The 26,889-nt window shown below is 33.8% G+C and overlaps 6 protein-coding genes across 10 annotated transcripts; 3 read left to right on the top strand and 3 right to left on the bottom strand.

Moving 5' to 3' along the window:
• Positions 1–234: 234 nt before the first annotated feature.
• LOC106101106 lies at positions 235–1,691 on the top strand. Its single transcript, XM_013280223.1, has 2 exons — positions 235–510; positions 956–1,691. Exon 2 carries the CDS (start codon positions 967–969, stop codon positions 1,642–1,644), a length of 678 nt encoding a protein of 225 aa, XP_013135677.1. The 5' UTR covers positions 235–510; positions 956–966; the 3' UTR covers positions 1,645–1,691.
• A 1,692-nt stretch (positions 1,692–3,383) lies between these two features.
• On the bottom strand, positions 3,384–4,677 carry LOC106101131. The gene is made up of 2 exons (XM_013280259.1): positions 4,567–4,677; positions 3,384–4,076 (listed from the first exon to the last, which is right to left on the bottom strand). The coding sequence occupies exon 2, from the start codon at positions 4,063–4,065 to the stop codon at positions 3,448–3,450; it is 618 nt and encodes a 205-aa protein (XP_013135713.1). The 5' UTR covers positions 4,066–4,076; positions 4,567–4,677; the 3' UTR covers positions 3,384–3,447.
• A 1,422-nt stretch (positions 4,678–6,099) lies between these two features.
• LOC106102223 (calcyphosin-like protein) lies at positions 6,100–10,935 on the bottom strand. Its single transcript, XM_013281648.1, has 7 exons — positions 10,697–10,935; positions 8,973–9,126; positions 8,464–8,557; positions 8,014–8,094; positions 7,415–7,539; positions 7,265–7,349; positions 6,100–6,435 (listed from the first exon to the last, which is right to left on the bottom strand). Exons 1-7 carry the CDS (start codon positions 10,737–10,739, stop codon positions 6,334–6,336), a joined length of 684 nt encoding a protein of 227 aa, XP_013137102.1. The 5' UTR covers positions 10,740–10,935; the 3' UTR covers positions 6,100–6,333.
• A 657-nt stretch (positions 10,936–11,592) lies between these two features.
• Positions 11,593–25,505, bottom strand: LOC106101633 (calcyphosin-like protein). Of its 5 annotated transcripts, none has more exons than XM_013280932.1 (8): positions 25,424–25,505; positions 16,081–16,152; positions 14,120–14,273; positions 13,715–13,811; positions 13,563–13,643; positions 12,961–13,085; positions 12,360–12,444; positions 11,593–11,860 (listed from the first exon to the last, which is right to left on the bottom strand). In XM_013280932.1, the coding sequence occupies exons 1-8, from the start codon at positions 25,488–25,490 to the stop codon at positions 11,759–11,761; spliced, it is 783 nt and encodes a 260-aa protein (XP_013136386.1). In that variant the 5' UTR covers positions 25,491–25,505; the 3' UTR covers positions 11,593–11,758. The 5 variants fall into 5 exon arrangements, with proteins under 5 accessions (XP_013136386.1, XP_013136394.1, XP_013136417.1 ...); XM_013280940.1 differs by lacking the exon at positions 25,424–25,505 and adding an exon at positions 18,648–18,750; XM_013280963.1 differs by lacking the exon at positions 25,424–25,505 and adding an exon at positions 17,514–17,697.
• On the top strand, positions 19,203–20,083 carry LOC106101662 (ribosome biogenesis protein TSR3 homolog). Its single transcript, XM_013280974.1, has one exon. It carries the CDS (start codon positions 19,282–19,284, stop codon positions 20,044–20,046), a length of 765 nt encoding a protein of 254 aa, XP_013136428.1. The 5' UTR covers positions 19,203–19,281; the 3' UTR covers positions 20,047–20,083.
• On the top strand, positions 20,848–24,139 carry LOC106101628. The gene is made up of 2 exons (XM_013280928.1): positions 20,848–20,972; positions 21,349–24,139. The coding sequence occupies exon 2, from the start codon at positions 21,454–21,456 to the stop codon at positions 23,980–23,982; it is 2,529 nt and encodes an 842-aa protein (XP_013136382.1). The 5' UTR covers positions 20,848–20,972; positions 21,349–21,453; the 3' UTR covers positions 23,983–24,139.
• Positions 25,506–26,889: the final 1,384 nt, after the last annotated feature.

Raw genomic sequence — 26,889 nt, 5'->3', positions numbered from 1 at the left:
GGGCCCCCGTGGCTCTGCGCATGAATCTATTTTGAATCACCTGAAGTCGGTGTATTTGTTTCGGCGAGATGTGCGCGAATACCGGGCTAGAGTGCGCGAATACCGGGCTAGACTAAATTAAGTTTTTTTTTAACATTTATATAGTAAAGTTCATTGAAAGATTCTAAATAATCCTCCTTACAGTCCCTACTCTTTTACTCTTTTTTTTAAACTCTTTTAAATTGATTTAAAAAATATCTGTCACATTCAGTTCAGAGTTTATATTAATTTTAAGGCTTTTAGGCAGTTATAGTTATAGATGGAGAAATAACAATAAATTCCTAAACTGCAATGTTTATATTGGTATTACGGCATTTATAGGATAAGAAATGAAGATAAATTCCTAAACTGCAGCGTTTAAAGAAATTTTTGTACAATTATACAAGCAGATAACATAAATGAAATAAACATAAGTGAACGCTATACCACACCTTTTGAATAAAAAGTCTTTAAAATATAACAAGTGGAAAGGTATGTTCAAATCGTTCCTTTATAAAATTCCACCTTTAGACCAATCTATTTTTCATTGAATAAATAAATGCTTGACCACTTACCCACCTGATGTGAAGTGGTGATGTCGTCGAAAGATGGCATCCGACAACTTAGTTAACGTTCTTTCACTCTTTTAACTAATCTATATTTGGAGGTAATGTGTCACTGCCAGATAAGTAGCGTAAGAAGTAAGCTTTGAGAATATAGACCCCTTCTTTGCGTCGTCACTGACTAAAATGCAATCTAAGAGGAAGTCAGATAGACATCGAAACTCCGATTGTATAAAACGGTACGAGTTCATCCATGTTTCGATCGCAAAAACTTTCTGTACAAAATGTTATTGTTGGGTCTGTCAAACTCTGTAGGAATCTGTTATTATAATCGTCGGTGGTAATGATTACGTCACCTTAAATATGTTTTTCAGAATAACGCAAAATGTGTCGCACAATTCAGTCGCTAATACAAACCTTCATCTGCGCGATTCAAATGGTAACACGGATCTTCATGACTGTGCTCCTTATGATTGAGAACATGATCAGAATGTTGTTGCAATCAATATACAACTTTATATCGACAATACTTCAAATCGTATCTCTGATACCGATCTGCTGTGTGTTTATGCTGACGGCGAAGATGCGCTGCCTGTTGTGCGGCGGCGGCGGCGGTGGCTGCGGCGGTGGAGGCGGCGGCTTCGCGAGCTGCTTCGTCTCCGCGATCTTCTTAATCTTCTTATTCAAAGCCCTGCGGTCTTACGGCCTTGCTGACAAGCTCCTGTTGCGCTTGGGCTACACCCGGGCGTGGAAATACGAGGGTAAGGCATTCACCCAGCCGCCTTCGCCCACCATGCCTCCGACTACAGTTAACGGCACCAACACTACTACCGCTTTAGGCGGTTCTGGCGGCTCCGGCAAAGTAGCAATTGGCACAAAGAGATGGAGGCCCGGGGGAAGAATAGGCTTCGACCCGTTCGACGACGATATTAAAAATTATGTCTTCGATGATTTCGAAAGTAGCACAACTTCCATTAAAATTTCAAAAACGGCGGACCCAAACACCGCCACTGAGTACAGTAAAGTCGCTAACTTGTCTAGTTTACTGCATTATATATTCTAAGCCATTCAGTATCTAAAATCATCGTTAAATAAAGACTACACGTAGAAGATTGAGTTTAATTTATAAAAAAGTAATAGTTTTGAAAAGGAGAGAAGGGGAAAAGGTTTTTGCACCGGAATAAGCCTACCTTTCGGTGAAGCTACACAAAAAAATCACTGTGATTCAAGGTCGCTAAACTTTTTATTAAAAACAGAAAACAGACAAACAAAATACCCTCAAATAAAATTCATTATAAAAGGTATAAAAAAAAAGTCCTAACTAAATAAATTACTTGGAAAGACAGAAACGTTCCTTCTTGTAACTTGTCTGTATTGTACAGAGCTGTTGCTCGCAAACATCGTCAGCGCAAAATCTATATCTATACTAATATAATAAAGCATAATCACACACTACTATGAGGCGTAGGATGTCAGCAATCACAGCGTATTTTTGAATAATTATCTTTGTAATAAAGAGCCCTGCGCTTACGACACGCTTTAGGCTCTATATTTTCGCGGTATTAAATTTGGGGGATAAATAAATTAGAAAAAAACCTTCATGTGGGAAAGGGACCATAAACTACATGCTGCCAACATTAAGGAAGCAAGGTTGCCATGGTTTGTCATCATGTCATGTCATTTTGACATTTGCAATTTGTTGGAGTTTTTATATGTTTGTATATTGGCAGGCAACACTGTACACACAGAGGATGGTTTTTAATATTAGAATAATATATTTTAAATTATAAAGAATTGTATATTTGATGTTTTATACATTGACTTCACATCTCGACACGTACCAAGAAACATAGTAGGACTTATAGAATAGACTTTGAATAAAATATGGTTTTGATATTATAAATATAATGATGATTAACTAGATGAAGAAAGTGTTTCAATATCCCCACACCTCCAGAGCCCCGGACGGAGAAAAGTAACCCTCCAACACAATTGATAATTTGACACATGTAAACAAAATTAAATTTTCATAATTTTATGCGGATGAAGTCGCACAGGAACAGCTAACTATTTTAAATAAAAGGTCGTCTATAACATTCCCGCCTGCATCTGTAGTGGTATAGTGTCACATGGATATTGTGGCATCTTTTTGACCAGCAAGGTAATATTTCCACATTCAAGGGAAATTATTTACTTTTGAATGCAAACACGCAAATTGTAAAGGAAGTACTTGTACCTTATAATGTAATTAGGAAATGCTCTTGACTTCGTTTGTCTGGAAGAAGACTCTATACATAAAGAAGTTTTGTAGCAATCTTTAAGCAATGCTGTCTCTCTCTCTCTCTCTCAAACTCTACTAAGACAGTAAAGGGAGGACTATTCCTCCCCTAAAAGACTATCCTTAACATAAAAGGAATTGTCTTATTTAGCGCTCATCTACAGAATAATAGAAATCTTAATTATTGTTGTTTACAATCAACGCACAGTACAAACTATATGGTATGCCCCATGGTTCGAACGGTGCGTTACAAAATCATCACATAGTTCCTTAATACATTACTGGCTACACACAGTAATGTCCTTATTACGTAAGCAAATATGTACGTTATAAACTAAAATTCTTGTTGATTTTTTCGCGAAGGCGGTACTTCATTTGTCTTCATACAAATTTAATTCGATACCTCATATGCATCATTTATCAAACTAATCTATCTTATTTAGACACACTATAACGAAGAATAACGGTAATGTCATATAGGAAATAAATTAATACTTTTATTTCAATCGATAAATAAAACTAAATATTACATTTGTGATTTATTAAGACAATTAAATGAGAACTATATTTTCTAAAATAACACACTGTTTAGAATAAATAATACAGTAAAGTGGATAAGTTACCGACTGTAGTATACTCAGTGACGGGTTCGATCTCCGCAGACATTTGTAAAGTTGTCATGGTAGTTGTGCTGTTTTCAAAATCATCGAGGATATAACTTATGTTATCATCATCGCCCTGTTCGTCGCCGATTCTGCCTCCTTTACCACCTTTGCCACCTTTACCTTTGGGCATTGTTTGCTTCGGCGGCTGGGTGAACGTCTTTCCCTCGTATTTCCACACCCGGGAGTAGCCCAATCGTGCCATGAACTTATCAGCGAGGCCATAAGACCGTAGGGCTTTGAACAAGAAGATGAAGAAGAGCGCGGAGAGGAAGCAGCCCACAAAGCCGCCGCCGCCTCCACCGCCGCAGCCACCGCCGCCGCCGCCGCACAACAGGCAGCGCATCTTAGCCGTCAGCATAAATATGCAGCAGATCGGTATTAGGGATATGATTTGAAGTATTGTCGATATAAAGTTGTATATTGATTGCAGCAACATTCTGATCATGTTCTCAATCATAAGGAGCACAGTCATGAAGATCCGTGTTATCATTTGTAGCGCGCAGATGACGGTTTGTATTAGCGACTGAACGGTGCGACACATTTTGCATTATTCTGAAAAATATGTTAAAGATGACGTGAAATTATTACCACGGGTGGCCACGACCGGAGCATACAAAAATATATTTCAAATTCGTACAGAATATGATAGATTATTCAATAACATTTTGTACAGAAAGTTTTGACGATCGAAACATAACCGATTTCGGACCACTTTATGCAGTTGGAGATTTGACGTCTAACCCAGATCGCAGCAAAGGAAACGAACGGTGACACAGAAATATAACGTCTAGCCGGTAATTTAATAAAATTTACACTTATAATTTTATTACAGTAGAGTGAAAAGGCATTTACTAAATTATCGGACCTATATATAGACTAATCGCCACTTTTTATCTTGTGGGATCATGGCCAAGCATATTATTGAATAAATAAATGTTTTATTGGTCTAGAGGTGAAATCTTTTAAAACGGACAATTTCGTGGTTTTTAGTATTCCTTGAATTTACTAAGTTACACATTTACTACAAGGTTATAAAACATACCTTTCTCACTTTTGACAACTAAACGAATCTTATCCAAAACCTATATTTTAGGAATTTATGTTCATTTCTTCTTGTATAAACATCTAAAGAATGACTAACACTATAGTGACGGATAATTGTCTTTACAAATCAAAAGTTTAAAAAAGGAATGAAGAATTTGTAAAAAAACTTTTTTGAAAGCAGCTTTTATTATTTTATTTGTTAACTAGCTCTTGCCCGCGACTTCGTCCGCGTGAAATTTAAAAGTTCAAATCTTACGTTCGCCCTTTTTTTTCAACCTATTACTAAAAGTATTAACTTAGTAGTAATCTACGTAATAACAGAAACCTACCGATGCAAGATTCCAAATTTTTAAGCCCGGTAGCTTGTAAGCTGATTTTTTGGTTACCCTTATTGTTTGTGTTCGCTATATCAAATTAAAAAAATGTAGCCTATGTTACTCACAGATAAATTACCTTTCTATCGTTGAAAGGATTTTTAAAAACGGCCCAGTAGTTTTTGAGTTATTTCAATACATACAAAAATATAAATTTTTCCTCTTTATAATAGTATAAATATAAATAAAGTGTAGCTTAACAGAAACCATGCTTTCAATATGGATATAATCTATAAAACGCTTTAAATAAATGTAAAATCATTATCAAACTAAACCTCTCTGGCGTTCAAACTAAAAAATTCGGATAGAGGTTAGTAATCAAATCGTCATATTTTCGATCAAGGAATCTGTGGTAGTCCATTGTACACGTTAGTCCCGGACAATTGTATATCAAGACATTACGGAATAGATTTGTTCTTACACTTGTCTTCAAAACGTGTTTGATCCAAAAAATATTCCTTTAGAGTTGATTTTATGATACAGTAAGATGTTAGGGCGAAATAAAAACACTTTTTTTTTATTAAACTTTTATTGTTAATATACACGGAATAATGTATCATGAACAGTTGAATACCAATATAGTTTTATGCTTTAAGCATTAAGCAATAGGGAATATGGATGTGTTTTTTTTTCTTTTTTTAAACGATTTAACTTGTTATAAAAAAAAAAAAACAGAAAAAAATTAACGCGAAAATATTCAACCAATGAGCTAAAAATAATAAAATAAAATTACGACCAATTTCCAGCGACTAAAACGCGACCGGAGTTATCAATAGACAAGTGACGTCAATCGTCTTATTTCATTCATAACATACGCTCAGATATCACTTCGACGTAAAAAAACAACAAAGCTTCTCAAGGTCAAAAATCGATTCATTTTTATTATTCCTGGTACAAATAAGTGGTGGTAAATTAATTCTATTCATTAATTTTTTATTTTAAAGTTGGTTTTGATATCATGTTTACAGTAAAATACTTCAAGAATGTATTTCTATATAAACTAACGTAAATGAACTGTGTGTTGACAACACAGCGACGCCATATTAGATAAGCCACTTGCTTCGACCAATAGTGTGCGTTTAGAACTTAGCGAGGGAATTTGAAAAAAAGACACTTTTTAATGATTAAATTTTGCCACAAAATCACAATATATTAAAAAAATCTTTGCAGGACTGTTTTTTTAGTAATAAAGTATACTTAAAAAAAGTTTGGTGCAATTTGGCGTCATATGCATGTCGCCTATTATTGAACGTTGCAGCCTGCGTGCGTAGTTGACGTTTATATTCTCAAAGGTTTAGTGTGGCTCTTGATAATGGCGTATCGCAAGAATATCTTCTATACGCTTGTAGTTTAAACGTTTAATAGCATACAAGTTTATGTGCATATTTAAATTACAACTTGTAACATTGACGCATCATCAAGTCGAAGTAACAATCATTGTCAATTGACACACTGATGCCGCTGTAGTAGTTCATGAACTCCTCCAATGTTACCTGTTAAAAAAATATTAATTCCGATCATATTTGTTTATCTGTTCACATTAATACAACTATAGTGTGTCTAAATAATTTAGATTAGTTTGACAATCCACTTCAAATGCAGTAGGGATGGGTAGTGTAAAATCAGTCATGAATCTTATCGATTTTCGATTTTTATTTCTATAGAAGTTGGAATCGAAAGATTTATAGTTATAACTTATGAATTAAAAAAAAACACTGTTTTCTCAAATTAATAAAGACCATAACAAATAATGATAGTAAATAATGTGTATTACTACTACAGCCGTACGTAATCGAATTGGATTTCGTTATTATTTCTGTCATCGCTAAATTCTCGACACTATAATCAATACTAGAATTGTCCTATAAATTAGTAAGAAAATAATTTTAATTGAGATCGATAATTATTTAAACCGAATATCGATAGTTCAAAATTGGTCGCTATGCGTGTTTGTTTCGTCACTACGAGACCTATCTATTAAGTACGGCATTTATCTTCATACAAATTGAATTTGATACTTCATACTTCATTTATGAAACTAATCTTATTTAGACAAACTATACCCTAAAAATTCAATGATTCAATAAATTGTCAGGTAATCAAAAAGGTTTGACAAAATTGTTTGATCAAATCTTACTAATATATAAAATGCGAAAGTTTAGATGAATGGATGTTTGTTAGAGTTTGCAACTTCAACTGCTAAACGGGTCTCGATTAAATTTGGTATAAATGTAGAGGATTTCTCGAAGAACACATATGCTACTTACTTTTGTTTATAACAGTTATATAGTTAGCAAAGTATATTGTAATTTAGAATAGTACCGTCCCGCCGCTGTCACCGTCCGGCTCAAAATTAGCGAGGAAACGCGTCATCACCACATCGGCTGTCTCCTCACCACTCATGTATCTGCAACAGAATACATTACATTACTTATTTTTGTAAATCCTAAATTTCACAATATAATTATTTACCTAGGATGAGCTTCCATAGAATAAACTCTTCTTATATCTTCTACAGACAGCAAACCTTCGCCCGTTTTATCTAACTTCTTGAAAGAACGCTCCACTACGGCGCGTCGTGACTCCGACATAGGAGGCTAGAATAATGTCACGGGTTACTAAGGGAGACACTTAAGGATAACGAGTGGAAAACCTCACCCAGTTGGCAAGCACCCCGCCTCGATATCGTACTAATATTATAATAGCAAAAGTTTGGATGGATGGATGGATGTTTGTTAGAATTTGTAGCCTAAACGGCTGAACGAATTTCGATGAAATTTAGATAGATGTAGATGATAGTCTGGATGAACATATAGACACTTTTGTTTTTATTAATTCCACGCCGATGGAGTCACGGGCAAAACCTAGTTGTACATCGATCACGTCACGTCAGTTTCGATTGAAATCAGAAGGTTTTGCAGTACAATCGATCGTGGAACATTTGTAACGAACGTAGACTATGTATACCAGACTAACCTCTACATCTATGACACACATCGAGGTCCGTTCAGTAGTTTAGGTTAACTCTAACAAACATACATCTAAAGAAGTAAGATTATCTCCATACTTACACGTAGTTCTTTGATAAATTCATCAAGATTAACAGATCCACTATTGTCCGTATCAAATTTATTGAATAACTCCTCTGATTCCTAGAATTTAAAACATAACCAAGATGAGTCTCTCATTATAGTCGAAGTTCTTGTCCATTCGGTTATTTATGTTTTTAAATATGTATTTGCAGAAGTTGCGTCCATGTTTATTTTAATTTTATAATTAGGTAAGTTGTCAATAAAGATAGTCTTTTCAGAATTCAGAATGAACTAGGGGATTTCCCCTATATTTATCTACATTGCTGGAATTTTTAATTCTAAGTACATTGAAAACCGTTTTAAAACCTTTTCGAAAAAAAATTTCACCATTAAAAAGTTACGTTATTAGTTAGTGTAGGCTACATTTTTCATAATTTATAATTTTACGCGGAAGAAATCGCGAGCAACAGCTAGTATAAATATCTGTACCTCCTGGGTCATTTCCAGATTTGTCTTCTGCAAAACGCCGATGAATTTTTCTTTGCTTAGTTTATGGCTTCCATCATCAATGCTTCTGAAGATCCTGAATCAATTTAACTCTTAGATATAAATACTTCTAGCGTTAGAAACAATCTCCTGAAAACTTCTTTTCTGAACTAAAAAAAAACTACTTAAAATAACAAGGCACGTTAATTAACTTTTAACTGACTGAAGATGATGGTGCGTCGGGGTTCTCTTGAGTCGGAGGAAAATATCAGTGTCGCTGCGCCAGCGAAGTAACAAGTTAATTTTTAAGGTTTAAATGCCATCATCAATACAAAACTGAGATCCCAAATACCCGTCAAACTTAACAGACAAATAAAATGTGTACTTTTCGTACACCTGTCTTCCTAGAGGTTCATCGTACATCTTTATAGTTCCGCTTACTTTTATGGCCCTATTGTATTACAGAAATTATAGGAAGAATTCAGATCAGAAGTAAGTATTGAGACCCTAACCTAGCCAGGACCAGTATCCCAGTGGCTCCTCGAGAAAAGCACAGGAGCCGCAGCTTTTCTAAAGGGTCTGTTGCCTGTGACGCTGCCCGGATACTCTTCTGAATGAGTTCTTCTTCCACTCTGGATGCAGCAGATTGAGGGCGATGCCATGCTACTGCAATTTCGAATACAATAACGATAAAATATTTTTTTTTCTTTTTAAAATCATAAATATTCAATATATTTTCCGATTCAGAATAAGGATGCGAGTAATTAATGTATTGGGAATGTCGTCGATATATATCGATGTTTTACACCGATGTAGTACATAGCCCGAAGGAACACGTAGGCACACAAGTTTTTTTTTACAAGTCGATGTTTATCTTCAATTCACAACGGAAAATATGATAATCATGAAAATTATATAGCAATTATTAGTTAAACATAATGTCAACAGTTTGACAAAGGCGAAGCTTACGCAATACCAGTCGAAGTAGATTAGGTAGGTATTTCAAATAATACTATTTAGATTTTACCTGAGGGCGTAGGCTGAGCAGATAATCGATACGACAACGCTTGCGTATGAATACATTTAGTAACTATGACTGACAACACGAATTGTTACAATCGAAAATCATCCTTAACTAATTAACAGGAAAAGTTAATTATAAAATCGGGTTAGTCCATATATTCCACGTGAAGTAAAGACAACATTTAAATACCAATAACACCTATGGGTATTTAATTAGAACTTACTTAGAAATTTATAAAATCGTGTAGTTTACTTGTTATGAAGACAACTCAAATTTGACTCAAACAAACAGATAGCAGAAGTTATGCGATCCTGGTACCGCGAGTGAAACAGTATTTTTTTTTGTTTCCAAATTGCATTTTGAATTGCAACTCAAAAGACTCGCCCACATAGCTGTTATTGGACCTTTTTAGAACTGCAGTGCTTTTGTTTAAGTAAGATAGAGAATAAGCGCATACGCATTTAGCTATGCCCCTGAAGATAGGACCCTTTCACACTATTGATATAATGTTGAACAATTTTGAATTTTTATAACACTGAAAAATAACTTGCAATAAATTGCTATCTGAATAAGACATGAAAATCATTCTCGCAGGCCCATATAATTCAAGACCGTAAACATAACAAATTAAATGAACAGCTTTTAGGTATTATTATTAACATAAATATGCGAATCTTCAAACATCGATGTTTTGCAATGCACTACGCACTACGCATCCCTATTGCGAATATGCGGCCGGCCGGCATCCATTTTGTAAACACTGTAATGCTTCGTAAAATTTTTACACAAAAACAACAAATACGGAATGAACACTGTTAATTGTGAATGAAGTTTATACGTTATTACATGTGAAAGTGAGCCGGTTTGTTGTGAATCATAAAACGTTTATTTTTCATTAGTACAATTCTTTACGCGGCGTCGAAAAACAATGCTTCTGTCGCAAATTCCTATTACCCAAAACTAACGAACTATTGAAATAAGTAGCTAATGTTGTCAATCAATTCACTTCTAATAAGTTAATATAAATGTATTGAACAGTACGCATCGTGATATTACGATCCTAATAGAAAAAAATATGGTTAAAATTATGCAATTACCAGTAATTTTACCCAGATTTAAATGTAAAGAAAAGTTATTACAATTTATGTACAAAATTATTTTGTTATAATCGTAAACATCGAGTTTGCTTAAAAGTAGAATTTTCGTACTCACTGTTTGACAATGTGTTTGGTTTACCAAGATACATGTCCACCATTTTTATTTTGAACGAAATTATTCCACTTAATAGCGTTGATGTCGTATTATTTCCCTTTAAATGTTGCAATAAGTCTCCTTCAAGTAAAGTATTTTGTATGACTAACAGACTAAATGCGACTAACCAAACACAGACTTTAATTTTCAAATGTCTTGGTCTTGGCGTCCGGTTCCAAGGTCATGCCCGGTTCATACTTTGCCAGCACAGTTGGACAGTTGAACCGACCAGTCTTAAATTGTATTGAAACACTGGCTTCAGTTAGTGTTCACATTACAACTGTTCAATGTCAGTCCAGTTATTGACATCACCTGTTCAACTGTACTGGCCAAGTGTGAACCGGGCATCATCGGCGCATTCGCGTTGCGCAAATGCGCAGAGCTCTCCCACCTAGGGATGGGCAACAACAGTTGATTCAACTAGTTCGTTGAGTCAACCATTCATCATCCAACTTTTTAACTTATAATAACCAATTTTCAGTCAACTGACTTAATTTATCGTAATTACCATAATCAACTCGTTTTACAACCAGTCCCAAAAAGTTTTTTTTATGGCTACAGTACCCAATGAATCAAGTTTATACTAACACTAGCTTTGGCCCGCGACTCCGTCTGCGTGAAATTTAAAAAAAAGAACAAAAGTAATTAGCCTATGTGTTCTTCCAGACTATCGTCTACATCTGCACCAAATTTTATCGAAATCCGTTCAGCCGTTTAGGCTTTTCATGCTATTATAAATGCGAAAGTTTAGACGAATGGTTGGATACCATGCCACTGCCTCCCTTTATATAAATTGATAATTTCTTTGATACTTATGGATTTTATGACGATCCGTTACATGGTGAAATAAAAATACCTTTTTTGTTAATACTTTATTGTAAATACACTCGTCATACTTTATCATGAACAATGGAACACCAAAATAATTTTATGCATAACATTAAGCATTAAGCGATTGTCGAATGTTGCGGCGTGCGTAGTAAACGTTATTAGTAAATGCATGCGTTTCTGTGCATATTGAAGTTACAACTTATAAGCTTGACGCATCATCAAGTCGAAGTAACAATCATTGTCAATTGACACACTGATGCCGCTGTAGTAGTTCATAAACTCTTCCAATGTTACCTGTTACAAAAAATATATATTCATAATTTATAACCCTAAAAATATAGATCATGCCATTCCTTTTAAGCAATTATCTACACATTTTCGTAATCAAACATCAATAACTTTATCAATATTTATTCAACATTTCAAATATATACAAACACTTCGAAATTCGAAATCATAGTAATCATACTAATATTACAAATGTGAAAGTTTAGATGGATGGATGTTTGTTATAGTGTATATAGCCTAAACTACTGATCTTAATGAAATTTGGCATACATGTAGAGTATAGTCTAGAAGAACACAGCCTAATTGGTTTTGATTTTTTTTTAATACCATGCGGACGGATTCGCGTGCGAAAGTTAAAATAATATGACAAACATATTTAGGGGCATTTTAATACCAATTAAATATTGCCATATACAAACTTTCATCTTCTACTAATTTCAACCTAATGTAGATATTTTTGTTAGAATACAGCAATATTGGTGTATATACTTTTGAAAATATTTACCGTTCCGTCACTGCCGCCATCTGGCTCAAAGTTGGCCAGAAACCTGGTCATCACCACATCGGCTGTCTCTTCGCCGCTCATGTATCTATAAAAAATACATATATTCCGCTTAAAAATGTTACATATAATTACCATATACTCCGTCTGCGTGGAATTAAAAAAAAAAAAAACAAAAACATGTAGCCTATGTGTTCTTTCACACTATCCTCTACATCCATGTCAAATTTTATCAAGATCTGTTTAACCATCGGTCTAAACTTTCGCATTTATATTAATAAGATTATCATTCCAATTTGATCCAAAGCCCAAACTAACAGAACAGATAAACATCAAACATCATTTTCATACTTTTTTAGTCGTTTCTCGAAATTGTGTGATAAAGGTAAACAATCTAACTAATATAAAAATTCAAAAACTACAAACGCTAACAAACATCATACATGGTTGAACAGATTTCGATGAAAATTGGCATAGTTGTAGAGGATAGTTTGGAAGAACACATAGGCTACTTAATTTTGTTTTTTGTCATGATTTAATTTGACTTTTGCTCACCGAGTCAAACACCATCATCTGTCTATATTATCAGATATTTATACTCTACCTTGGATGAGCTTCCACAGAATAAACACCTCTTATATCATTCACAGACAACACACCGTCTCCAGTTTTGTCTAACTTCTTAAATGCTTGCTCTACTATGGCACGCCTTGAGTCAGACATAGGCGGCTGGAATGCAAAATTCACACTCATGTTAAGTGACACCCTTAGTAACCAATGAAGTTAATGTTAGCAGTAAAGTGGCATCATAGATTCTAACTTATAGATCAGTGATGGCTAACAAATAGCAATTCCATTAGTGGCATGCAATTCAATACTTTGGCCACATCACATAATTCTTAATGCATCAACAACAAAGTGTGAAATAAGTATTTTAAGGAGCAGGAATGTGTAATCCCCGCACAAAATGTATTCAAAAATCAAATAGTTGTACAACAGTCAACATATCGACAGGTGAAAGGCTATTCGTTTTAACCACCATTTTACGCGATATTGACTCATATATTCAGAATAGCCTCTCACCCAACAATATTATTTCTTGGTAAACAATGACATTAAGTATAAAAAAATGGTATGTTGTTATGTAAAAGTTCACCATTCTTTATCTATACCAGCATAAATTTAAATATGATATAATTTACTTACTCGTAGTTGTTTGATAAATTCATCAAGACTGACAGATCCACTTTTGTCCGTGTCAAATTTATTGAATAACTCCTCCGATTCCTAAAATTTAAAATCAATTCAGTTAATAAAAACTACACATAAAATATTAAATATGGATAAAGTAAGAATACCTCTTTGGTAATCTCTAATCCTGTTTCCTTCAAGCCATTGATGAATTCCTCTTTGTTAAGTTGTTTGCTTCCATCATCATCCATTCTTCTGAAGACTCTGAATCAATAATAATGATCATCATTAAAAGAAATTGCCTCATCTATATTACTGGAGATCTATGCTATTTGCTTTAATGACTACCATTGTGTTGATTTTTACTGCTTTTTATACAACATTGACTGTTATTACCGTACTTAAAAAATATTGTATAGCTTTTGGGTGTCACCAAAACAAAATCAGTGAAATACAATAAGTACTTTACAATTCTGTTTTCTTAGTGGTCCATAGTATTTCAGAGGAGCAGAAATGTTCCAGACAACATAAAAAAGAAATTAATAGTGTTCTGTATGAATTAAGATGCTGACCTTCCCAGGCCCAATATCCCAGTAGCTCCACGAGACAAGCACAACAGCCGCAGCTTTTCCAAGGGGTCTGTTGCCTGTGAAGCCGCCCGGGTACTCTTCTGGATGAGTTCCTCTTCCTGTCTGGACGACGCAGATTGGGGACGATGCCATGCTACTGCAATTTTCAACACATTCACATTAGAGTAGCAATGAAAAATTCATCTTCGAACTATTGAAGTAACTTTTGTTTTGAATTTCTTATCAAAAATTAAATACATTGATATTCATAATAAACAACCATAGGCGGGTCACGATTTGACACCTATCAATTTTAGCTTCATAGTGAGTAACCTGCTTAAAAACATCGTTTAAATTGAATGAATCGATACGGACTTCGACACGAGAATCGAATTCAGTCGTGATTAAAATCGATGCTTTTCCTTGGACTTCTTTATATCATCCGCAGTGTTTAAAAAGAAAAAGCTTTCACGGATGCAACATTCTATGGACGTTCAATTGACATTATAATAAATATGTAATCGTAATTTAAAAATACCTATTGCAGATTTGCGGCCGGCCGGCATCCATTTTGTACGCACTATAATTTCACGTCACAATATTATTAGATTATTACACAAAACAACAGGCAGATACGAAATAAATACAAAAATCAATGCATTTACGGTGAAAGTGACACGGTTCGTTATACATTTTTTATTTTTACAACTCGCATACTATGATGCCGCATAAACAAACGCATATCCCTGTGACCTGCAGCAAATGATTGAAATAAGTAGGTAATCGATTATTTCACGTTTAAAGGTATTTTAAAATTATTGTAACTATCTATAAAACGAAAAGACCACCAAAAGATGAAATTTTATTTAAAGTTAAAAATGTAGGAAGGGTTATTTTAACAATTTATGTTCAAAATAGGATAATCTTTTCGTTGCATAAGTATTTTATTTAATTAAAACATGTTAGCGCAAAAGTAAATATTTCGTAACTTACTGTTTGATGATGTTTTTGGTTTACCGATATACTTTTCACTCATTTTTAATTTAGAATAAATAAATTTCACTTTATAATCATCGAGTTCTAATGTTTATAAAAAAATTACAATACGTCTTCATCGCTCGACGATTATTCTACGACTAACTGAAAATGATGTAGCGAGGTTTTGTTTTGAATTCGATATAATTTTATTTTTCGAATATCCAAGAATAAGAAATAGGTTATTTCTTTTTAATAAGCGCCTACTTGGGAGTTTTACATTTAGAAATAGAGCTCCTAACCTTAACCTTCATAGCGGATGGTTTTGATAAATAAGCTCACGATTCCACTGAAAGGCAAAGTACCTACCTATGCACTCTGTAATTTGCTATTGTCAAAACATTGGCCCGCTTAAAGTGACGCTGTTATCACTGATAGTTGGGATCTTGCATAAATTGTTAGTGTTTCTAATGTCTTTAGCAGTAGGAATTTTAGATTTTAACATCAGGTAGATACTTACTTCTTGTCGCAAGAAGTAATAAGTAAAATGTACAAAGATACAAACCGTCCTTCATCCTTCTACATGTATTGCGTGCATATAGGTAATCAAATATCAACACGCAAACATAAAACATACCGTCTAGCCCAAAACATTTAAAACTAGTTTTTTTTCAGATTTGGTAAATATCATACTTCATACTAATATTATAAATGTGAAGTTTAGATGAAGAAGAAGTTTAGATGGACAGATGGTTGGATGGATGTGATGATGTTAGTAGTTTGTAAGCTAAACTGCTGAACGGATCTTAATGAAATTTGGCATAGATGTAGAGGAGAGTCTGGAAGAACACATAGGTTACATGGTTTTGTTTTTGTTAATATCACGCGGACGGAGTCGCGGGCGAAAGCTAGTAAAGAAATAAAAGGGTGATACAGGGACGTCACTATTGTTTTCTACTATATGTTCAAAATTAAAATCATGTACTTACGAGTGGCTGGATCCATAATTTCTTTTGCGTCGAATTTATTCCCCTTCGCCTTGGTATCGTAGTTGAAGCAGGCTGCAAACATACGTATACAATTACAACAGTGTTATTCATGACACTACCCCTTTAGTATAATTATTCTGCGACCCCCTTACAAACTCTAGTACTAATTGGAACGGAAAAAAAATGGGTAGAATTCTCATTAGAACAGGCGTTAGTATTAATATTAATGTAGCCCCTATAATACTTTCACCACTATTTCTATTGTAACTCAAGTGAATAACATAGGTTTACATATCGATTTATAGCCAAGGTTTTTGTACCAGCAAACAAAGCAAGTTAATAAAAGGAACCAGCAGTATAAAATTAAATATTTAAAACAGTTTCTTTGGTTTCAAACATGTGTAGTTACATAATGTCGTATCTCGATTGTGAAAAATATAACCTCTAAACTAGACTTACTAAATAATAAAATAAGTAATCAAACGACGAAATTGTTATAAGTCTAGTCTAGTCTGAACTAGATACGATCGAACGTCGGTAATATTCCAGTTATAAACATTGAAAGATACAGTGACAACCACAATTACCGCCAGGTCGCTTTGTACATGAATAATTAAGTAAAATCGATATTATGTTCTGTTCTACAATGATAACATTCAACAAAAGGACGAGTCACGGTCGATCGAATTTAGTGAATCAGCCCAACCTACGCCGGATCATAATCGGCCTGATGATGCCAGTAATCTTGGAATGTTTTAGAGACGTCGTTCGCAAATGAAGCGAGACGTAATTATTGTTTGTCTTAATACATTATCTAGAGTCTAGACAATCAGTTCTCAGTACAATAACTCATCAAATCAACCGTATTCAGTATTATTAAAAGATGACTATCAAAACATCAAACCAAACCTTACAGAATAGGTTGCCTCACAAATGCAATTGTTAAAGGTATCCGCAGTGTTTGCTGCACAAATGGTTTGACAAGAAAAATAACATCGAAATAGTAGGAGTTAATGCGATATGGTAGTAGATGGTAACGGTAGTAATATAGGTGCAGTGAGACTCGACTTCTGTAGTCCTTTTGATTCCTAATAGCCTGGTTCACCTTATCGAGGCCTAATCACTTCCAAATAAAATTAAACGTATTCTTAACTTTTCTAATTACCATTTAAATTTGGGTTATATCTTATTTGTGTTATGAAACAATACCATTAATTATTATGCAAATAAAATAAGACCGAAAAGAACGTAATGTTCAGTCCGTAATGTAGAATACATTATATTAGATGTCCAGAGAGATTTACAAAGAAAAGAACAACCCTGTGTACGATTCACGTGTTCATATCAAAAACTATTTTACTTTTAGTTTTTAAATATGTTGCATTCGCGAACTAAGCACAGGACATTACAAGTGGTTACATTTTTCTACTTACGTTGCCGCCTTTTCAAACGTAACGGTAAAGACTTGTGATACCGATAACCTCCAATCCAGTAATAATGCTTGCACTGTATACGGTAACACGCTAGTGGCGAATCGATGAACAATAATATACCGTAATTATCTTTAAATTGTAAACGCTATGCTCCAACAAAGTTATAGTTGTGTGATTCACGCTAGAATCGAACACAAAATGAGTCATTTAGCTCGCAAGAGAATAAAATAACCTTGCTCCTTTTACGTGTGCGTTACATACAATGAGAAAATTATCTTATAAAATGCAATCAAAAGCCATAACAGGCAAGGCACAAAGATTTTTAAATAACAAACATCCGTATGTCTTCTCCTATCCTATACGTTTTAGTAGATCTTAGACTGCACAATATGTTTGTAAGTTACTGTACTTATTTTTTGCATTGACCTATTATTGATATCGACGATGGACAGTGAATAAGTACCATGATTTGATGTAGGTACCCAAGGGGGTGTAATATCAAGGTAACATGTCGTGTTTGATAACAATCGATGGATATGGTGCATGTAATACAAGGACATGGATATCGATTAAAATAATATAATGAGTCAATGTTGTAATGCCGCCCGAAGCTTTAGAACTGTCACAGTAATAGATAATAAGAACACACATTCATACCCAGATATTTTAGTTCACATTTATACCTAGATACCCTATCCAGGTTAGGGTTACTAGGGACGACCTTAGTAGCTAACCCAATGCGATTAGTTTCTTTTTTTTAAGACTAAAAATGTGCTGATATATTAATGCATGGTATTAATAAATGTATGACTGTATTATACAAACAAATTTGTTAAGATAACAAGTAAATCATTGTACAAACAATATCTATCAACCTTTTCATAGCTCACAAATAAGGACCATAATGAAATGCTGTTTTATCAAAAGATTTTCTTTGGTATAAAATAAAGTTTCGTTAAAATCGGGTCAAAAGACTGTGGACCAAACTATAGAATATTGAAGTGGCTTTCGGGCCTAGATTAACCATCTGAACATATAGCTTTAGCAGCTTTAGCTTCAAGATAGCACACCTATAATTTTCTTTTATCGACATAAAATCACTCAATTATAATTTTAACCCAACGAAAGACTCACCGGCCATAGAGGCACTGCTCATCCTTCCTCGTGAGAAATCAATTTTGAATGATGTACCTACAACTTTTACAACAAAATAATCAACTAATTTGTCGAAATATTTATAATGTATCAACAAGTTTTGACCTATTGTAAATGTCAATTTTTATTTGAATTTATGTCATAAATGGTGAAGCAGTAAGGTTTTTTAAAATATTTTTGACTTTATTAAAAGAGATCAGTAACGAGTAGCAGTAACAAGCACAAATCGAAAGTTTACTAGTGTATACTTTAATCCATTTTAAGTAGTTTATATTTTACGTAACTTTGTTTACAGCATCAACCCTAGCTTTTAATCCAGGCAGATCGAATTCTTTACACAATTACCAATCATCAACTCCTTAAAAAAGTACTTTTATGTAATTAGTGATTTGTTTTAGCTTCAAATTATTTATCGGAAAGCTTCTTTTGTTAATGACTTACGCTAATAAATCATTCGTTTTTTATTTATTTTTAATTTATTTCCCACTTTAAGGCAACATTGGCAACTTATGTCAAAGTTTGTTTTGACTTGAGTTATGTCAATGTCAAGGCGTGTTGTCAAAGTTAAGTGTAAATAAAAAGTGCTCTTGTATTTATCTAAATATTTATAACGATGCCACCAGGAAAAAGAGGGGGTATTCGAGGCAAGCGTTCAAATCATCATGTTGAGCGAAATTATGCTGAAAGACTAAAGGATCTCAGCGTACAGTCATCGGAGGAAAGTGGTTCAGAAAGTTCAAGCGATGCAGATTCTTCCAATAATTCCGATGAGGAAGAAGGTATTCAAGCTGCCTTTCCTATCAGTATGTGGGATTTAAATCACTGTGATCCCAAAAAGTGCTCTGGAAGAAAATTATTAAGACATAACCTAATAAAAAACTTAAAACTTGGGCAGAGATTTCAGGGCCTTGTATTGTCACCAGTTGGCAGTCAATGTGTTAGCCCGAATGATAAAGATATCATTGAAAAGTATGGTCTTGCGGTGATCGATTGTTCTTGGGCAAAAATTGACGAAACACCATTTGGTCGAATGAAATCTCCACATCCAAGACTTCTACCATTTTTGGTAGCAGCAAATCCAATAAATTATGGCAAACCCTACCAACTAAGTTGTGTGGAGGCTTTGGCGGCAGCATTATTTATTACAGGCCATAAAAAGGAAGCTAAGTTTTATTTATCTAAATTTTCATGGGGACATTCGTTTTTAGAATTGAATTCGGATGTGTTGAGTCTTTATAGTGCTTGTACTGACAGCAAAAGTGTTTTAGAAGCTCAGAACAAATTTTTAGAAAGTGCGGGTAAAGAAAATGAGGATTCCAGACCAATGTGGCCGCCCAGCGACTCAGAGAGTGGATCCGAAGATGATACCACTAGTTGATAATTATAAAAACAAGATTAAATATATAAATCATTAAGGACTTTTTATTCGACTGTAAATAAATTTATAACAAAGAATCTAATTCATTTATACAAATGTAGTATGATAAGTTAAAAGGTGAAGATGTACAGTCAGCGATATAAATATGTGTACATTAACCAACCTATGGAAACTTATATATGCTTTCGGTTTTAAAAATATGTATTTTGGTGCCATCCACCCTTGAATACATGTTATACGATAAGTGCATACATATTAAAACTGAAAGCCTATGCAACTTTCTAATGTTTTAAAAATGTATAAATGACTATGCAGCTAACTGTACAAAATAGTTATTTATCCCATATCCTACTTATCCTTACCTTAACAGTTCTCATACTCAAGAACTAGAAAACATTCATTCCATTACCTTGCCTTTTTGATAGATGGCGCTTATCACAATTTACTTTTTAGACTAAGATTACTCTATGAATTTATTGTAAGTTCATGGCAAAGTAATTTGTAAATAGTCCAACAAAATTAACTGATCAGGTGACTGTGGTGCCTTATCCCAGTTATGTCCGAAAGTATAATAGGTGTTTGTAATAGTTCGTAAATATTTTTATTTTTACATTTTTCTGAAAGTAGTAGTGCGAAAAACAACTTTCTTTTTAGATTATATCTTGTGGTGGTTAGCCGAACTTGAAAGGGTTCTAACTGGTTTTCAAAACGTTTTTGGGTTTAGATTCGGCTTGAGTTGAATTGCTTGTTTATTATCTGTTAGTGTCATTCAAAAATCAAATAATTTTAGTGACAGGTCTATGATTGTTGAAAATTATTCGTACTAATATAGAATGATTAAATTCTTTGTAATTATTTTTTTACACGGATAAAGGTATATTTTAGAGAGTCATGTATTATATGAAAAGTAACAAAGTTGAGAAACAGTAAGTAGTGTTTTTGTTTCTTTTTTGGTTGAAGGATATGTCGAAAATTATTACAGTTTGTTACATGACCTATTTTGGCTATAAAAGTAGAAGTTAAACTCATTTCACTCTCTGTTTCATAGTCAAGGTTTTTTCTATATAAATGATTATACAACTTATCCTGAAGTCTTTGATTTAGGTAATTTTTCACGCTGTTTAGAATACGACACTCAAAAAAGGTCTCATCACATGAAATCCTAAAGTTTGTAAGCAAACGTTACCATAGAAGGCATTATACTAGTATACATCTTTACCGTAATGATGTAATCTTGGTAATTGCGTTGGTATAATAAATTAACAAATTGTACATGTTTTTTATCTAATGTTTTATTTGCAGATATTTCAATTTTAAAACGTAAACTCGTGCAGTTGTTACATCGCACGGTAAAAGGATTCTGATTTTTGGTAATGCTAAAAGAATCAAAGGAAAGGCTTTAGTAACATGAAACCGCCTTCTGATACTTTTATTTGTCCCAGAAGAAGTATCTCCTTTTGCCCACGTAACCTGGAAAGTAAAACACAAATCAAAACCATTTACCCTCAACAGTTTAAAATTTACAATGTGTGCAGTCCATGTGTTTTGCAACCCAAGGAAGCAAAGTTGCTTCAAAAATTATTAAAATCGAGAGCTGTTTACGATGACACGAGGCATCAAGTTTGTGAAAGTCTAACTAGTATTGATGGTAAATGTGGGAAGAGTCTGTCACCATGTGAAGCTCAAAAAATTAAAGCTATCGTCCAGTTCATTAACACTGTCGACAAAGGCGCCGCTCTGCTCCCCGTGAAGGACCGTAAACAAACTACTTGTTGCAATGAAAAATCATCATGCACACGGCCGTGCTCTCGAGAAAGGTCCGTTCAGGCTCAGGAGCCATGCGCGGAGGTCACTCCAGAAAAGCCTCGGAAGCAGACGAATGTATTCATAAAGCGAGTGGTCAAGAAATGTTGTAATCGTACTACGTGCGTTCAAGTTGAAGCAATAGAAAGTGTTGACGATGATAGTCGTAGTGCTAAAGGTAAAAGTTCCTGTGATACTGTAATGAAATGTTTCCCCCTTGAAAAAAACCTATTAAATAGTTTGCCCAAAGAATGTCGCAAAGTTGTGAAAAGCTGTACGAAGCTAGATTGTTCGAAAGGTAATGATATAAAAATGCCGTGCATTGCAAGATGTTGTATCAAGAAAAAAATTTGTGATGATAAACCCCTCGTTCAAGTCAAGAGTAGCAAGAATATTGGATGTCAAAAGGAGACCACCTGCAGAAAGGCTTCACAAGCTAAAATTTCTTTGTTTAAAAAGGGAACACGTACCGATCCTTATCCAAAAGGAGGTTGTTGCGCTAAAGTCAAAGCTAAACTAAAACCGAAGCCCTGCATCAGTGCCCGGTCTTTGAATTCAATTATTAAAAGTAGAGAAAAATTATGCGGGAAACAATGTCCGAAAAAGATAATTTTAAAGAAATGCGACGTATGCAAATGTAATAAAAAAACTCAAACTAAAAAAGTGGCAAAGAAAGATGTGAAACAAAACGCAAAAGGAAAAAGTGCTAAGAAAAATGCGAGTTGTATAAAATTGAACGTTGAAGATAAGAAGAAGGATAATACAACAGCTATTGTGTGTGTTAAGATGTTTAAAGATGAAAGGCAACCAAATTGTATTCGCACAAAAAGCGAAACTTTTAGATTCGGTACGTATGTTGATAAATCTCGCCCACCGTGTCCTGTAGCTGTTTACAAATGCAGAAAAAATAATACCAAACCGAAATGTCGCTCGCAATCTTGCAACACACTTGATTTTAATCAATACATGTGTGTACCCGCAAAAGTAAAGAAACCCAAAAAGTCAAAGTGTCCTGGAGAAAAAAGTGGAACTTGTCCCGCCAAACAGAAACAGGAGTGCCCCGCGAAACAGAAACCTGAGTGTCCACCAAAAGAAAAACCTGATAAGAAATGTTGTACAGCTAAAAAACACGAACCTTGTCCAGCAAAACCACCAAAATGCCAAGTCGTTCGGATCGGTTCTAATTTCAGTTTCCACATAGAATTTTATAAAAACAGAACAAAAGAACGACGGCCTGCGAAAGGCGATAAGAAAGGTTGCAAGAACAAAGGGTCCTCCACTAAATGTGAGCCGCCTGCATGTAAAACAAATAAGGTGAAAACTGTAGCCACTGCAACTAAGCCGATGTGTTGTTCAGTATGTTACTGTATAAAAAAATTTCCCCAGAAGAGTAAGCCTAAGCCGGTGAAACCTGCCGCGCCAAGTTTTAAGCCGGCGTCTTGCTCAGTTTGTTATTGTATAAAACCAAATCCTGGCAAGCGTAAGCCTAAATCAAGCTGCTTGAATCCCAAACCAACGTGCTGCTCAGTAAGTTATAGTGTTAAAGCGAATCCTCGAAGGTGGAGATCCAAACCTGCCTGCCCCAATTACGAAAAAAGTTCAACTGTATGTCTTAATTATTCTGATAATTGTCTGAAAGCGTTTTCTCAAGAGAATATTGTAAATAATTGTTGTTATGAAAAAAACATTAAATATCAATGCAGAGTTTTACAGGCATATACACTTAAAAATATATTCAAAAGAAATAAACATAATCAAATAGCTAAAGACTTCGTTAGGAAATACATCGACAAGGATATTGAGCCAGTGTTGCTACAAAAAAATAGTCGTGTTGACACTAGCTGTTCAGTTTGCTCACCAAAGCCAAAGACATTTTTTCGGAAGGTGTGCTGGCCGTTTTTTCAAATAGTGGAGCCTCTTAACTTACCCATAGTTAACAGGCTTTGTCAGTTTTGTCTGCAGCTTTACTTCTGCTTTACAATACAGATGTATAGCCTTGCTAGTAAATTTTGCCAAATACAACAATGCCTCGACTCTGATCTAAAAGTTACAATAAAACAAACGAAAAACGTTATTTTTGAAACAGCTTTAAATATTTTAGACATTTTCATTTTGACCTTTATTAATTATTAATTCAAATATCTGTCTTATGTGATTCACGAAATCTCCAAGTTTACTCTTTATTACCTATCGTAAAAGTATCTCGCGATATTGTCAATTAAATATCACAATTTAGTGTAGGTTTATATTTCGTATTAAAATTGTTTCTTAATTATAATTCTGGTAATCATTCATCATGACATAAAAAATATAAAAAAGTACAACTAAAATTATTCAATAAAATATAAACAATTTAAGGCAGATTTAATTAAGTTAACATTTATATAATTTTTAATATTAGCAGAAGAGTTTGACATTATTAAAAAACACAAAATTATTTCCTTTTACTATACAACTTATTTTTTTAAATATTTTAATAGCTGCAAGAACTTTTACGATACGTATGTTTGGTCAACACTGTATTGCAATCCACAAACGCACTTAAGTGTATTCGAATTTGTACAGATAAAAATTAAACTTTTCTTTCATAAATTTAATTTTAATTATAATCTGTATCTATAATTTAAATTTGGCAATTGGTCATATTGTTTTGGAAGTGATTTAGTTAAATTTATAAGTGGTTTAAGACGTGTTAGTTTTATTATTTTACAATTTTTTCAATGTTACAAATCTTGGGGCAGGTTTTGTGTTTATGATCTTGTTATACTTTTTTTTTATACTTTGTTTTCTATAAATTAATCTAATGCAAATAAAGTTTTTGTTTAAACGTGGATTGCATACGGTGGACGTCTTTTTTATTTGTAATTCTAAAACTGTTTTAATACCTAACAATCTGAGGCTAAAGGTGACATTATTTGACACAAAGGCAATGCAGAACCTGAAGGAAATTGGATATTATTCAAAAAGTAGTCCCTCTTTAGTTCGCTTTTTAACTTCACTGATTTTTTCCTCGAATTATTGTGAGAATCATAATAAATTCAATAAATCTTAATTACCTAAATTAGATAACAATACAATTAACATTGATTAGTGTAGCAATATTAATTATGGAGTTAAAAAAATACAAGACACGTGATAATCATGTGTTTTCCTCAAGCTGTATTAACATAATTTCAATAGAGCTGTATGGAGTTTCGAGAAGTAAATTTATGGACAAAGGTTTTCTGAGACTGGGTAAGTTAGAGGCAAGTTCACGTCGCCATCCTTCCTGACGTTTCTCTACGTGTCTGGCAGTTTGCATGCGAAAAACAAAGGACGGCATACTGTTACGTTACGCGTTGGGGAAAGCCTACGTTTAGTTGTGGACTAAACCGCTGATATCTGATAACCAAATACTTGATTCTTTTACATTACAAAGATTTCACTTGGAAGATTATTATCTATTTAAGTATAATAACTTTTTGTAATATAAGATCTTGTGAACTACAATTAAACTCTCTAACATTTATTAAATTTTCGAAGAGGATAAAAGGGCCGACACGAGTTTCGACAGTGGTAACAGCAAGAAACTTACGGTCACTGTCGGCGGCTGCGATGGCCGCCATTACCGCGAATGTCACCACAACATATAGAGAGGCCATTGTTACTGGCGTCAATTAACACAAATAGCTTTATATATAGGTGACCGTAACGGCCCACGGGCCATCATTAGCTACATCCGACTCGGCCTTGGCAATTGGATAATCGCACAAACTACAATGGATTTAGAAAAACTACGTTGTGTATACAGCGTCCGGTTAAGTCATTTGTTTTCAAAGTATTAGTTAAATGTTAGCTTAGTGTTATTCAGATTTATTAGATGTAAATGTATTACAAGTGTTAAATTAATTTAATAAAATGAAAAGCAAAGTTTCCTCTACATTTAAATATACTTTGTTGAAATATTCTATCTTGAGTATAGTCTTCAGGAAATATAATCTAAGTAAATATACGTCTCATAACGAGATGAAGTCAAGACTCTTGTTTAGAGTGTCTCTCAAAGATTTCTTTTACATAAACATATTGTTGATTTCTTTTTATCTAATCTTAAAAAAACTGATCAAAAAACTTTAGTAATGTTATAAATGCGAAAGTTTAGATGGATGGATGGATGGATGTAAGAGTTTGTAGCCTAATCGGATCTTAATGAAATTTGGCATGGACGTCTCTACGTCGGTATTATACTCTTATAATCTGGAAGAACACATAAGCTACTTAGTTTATTTTAAATCCACGCGGACGGAGTCGCGGGCAAATGCTATTATAATATAAATGTATTCTTCGATTTACGAGTGGACCGCTGACCGGACAATAAGAATAAAATTATGTCAGTCACAAGAAAAATATGGAGTTTGAAATTCCTGTCACATCAGAATCGAGAAGAATTCTATTCATCAAACCCACACGTGACTTGATTCTAAAAGACAACGAGCCTCCTATACGGAGAGTAATGCTATGCTCTCAACTTTCATTCCTTAAAGAATAAAAACTTAGTTATTTTAGTTCAGTTTTTCATTGATGTATAAAAATTCACGATTAAGACTATAAAATTAAACTTTTCTATCACATAGCTAATTCTTAGTAAGAGATTTGTATTTTTGTATGTATAGAAATAACTCAGTAACCACTGAGCCGATTTGAAAAATACTCACACCACGAAAAAGCTATTATTATCAGTAACGACCGTGTTTTTTTAATCTCTTTTTAGCAGACGAAGTCACTAGTAATAGCTAGTAAAGAATAAATAAAATGAAGCTCACGTATGTTACAACCAAGAACTGGAATTAATAACACATTTTCATATAATAACAATGTCTCTGGAATAAATCCAAAGACGTTTCAAGTACGTTTTCAGTGCTGGCTAGAGCGCTACACTTCAGTATCGAAGGACTCTCTAAAGAAAAGCTGTTTGATAAAATTTCTACGATATTTTATATACTTATAAAAACATAATATTAGTTAAAACCAATATTTTTAATGTCTAAATATTTTAGAAGCTTC

This window comes from Papilio polytes, unplaced genomic scaffold (genome assembly GCF_000836215.1).
Source record: "Papilio polytes unplaced genomic scaffold, Ppol_1.0 DF824303.1, whole genome shotgun sequence".
Lineage (NCBI taxonomy): Eukaryota > Metazoa > Arthropoda > Insecta > Lepidoptera > Papilionidae > Papilio > Papilio polytes.
This window is presented reverse-complemented; position numbering and strand designations above follow the sequence as displayed.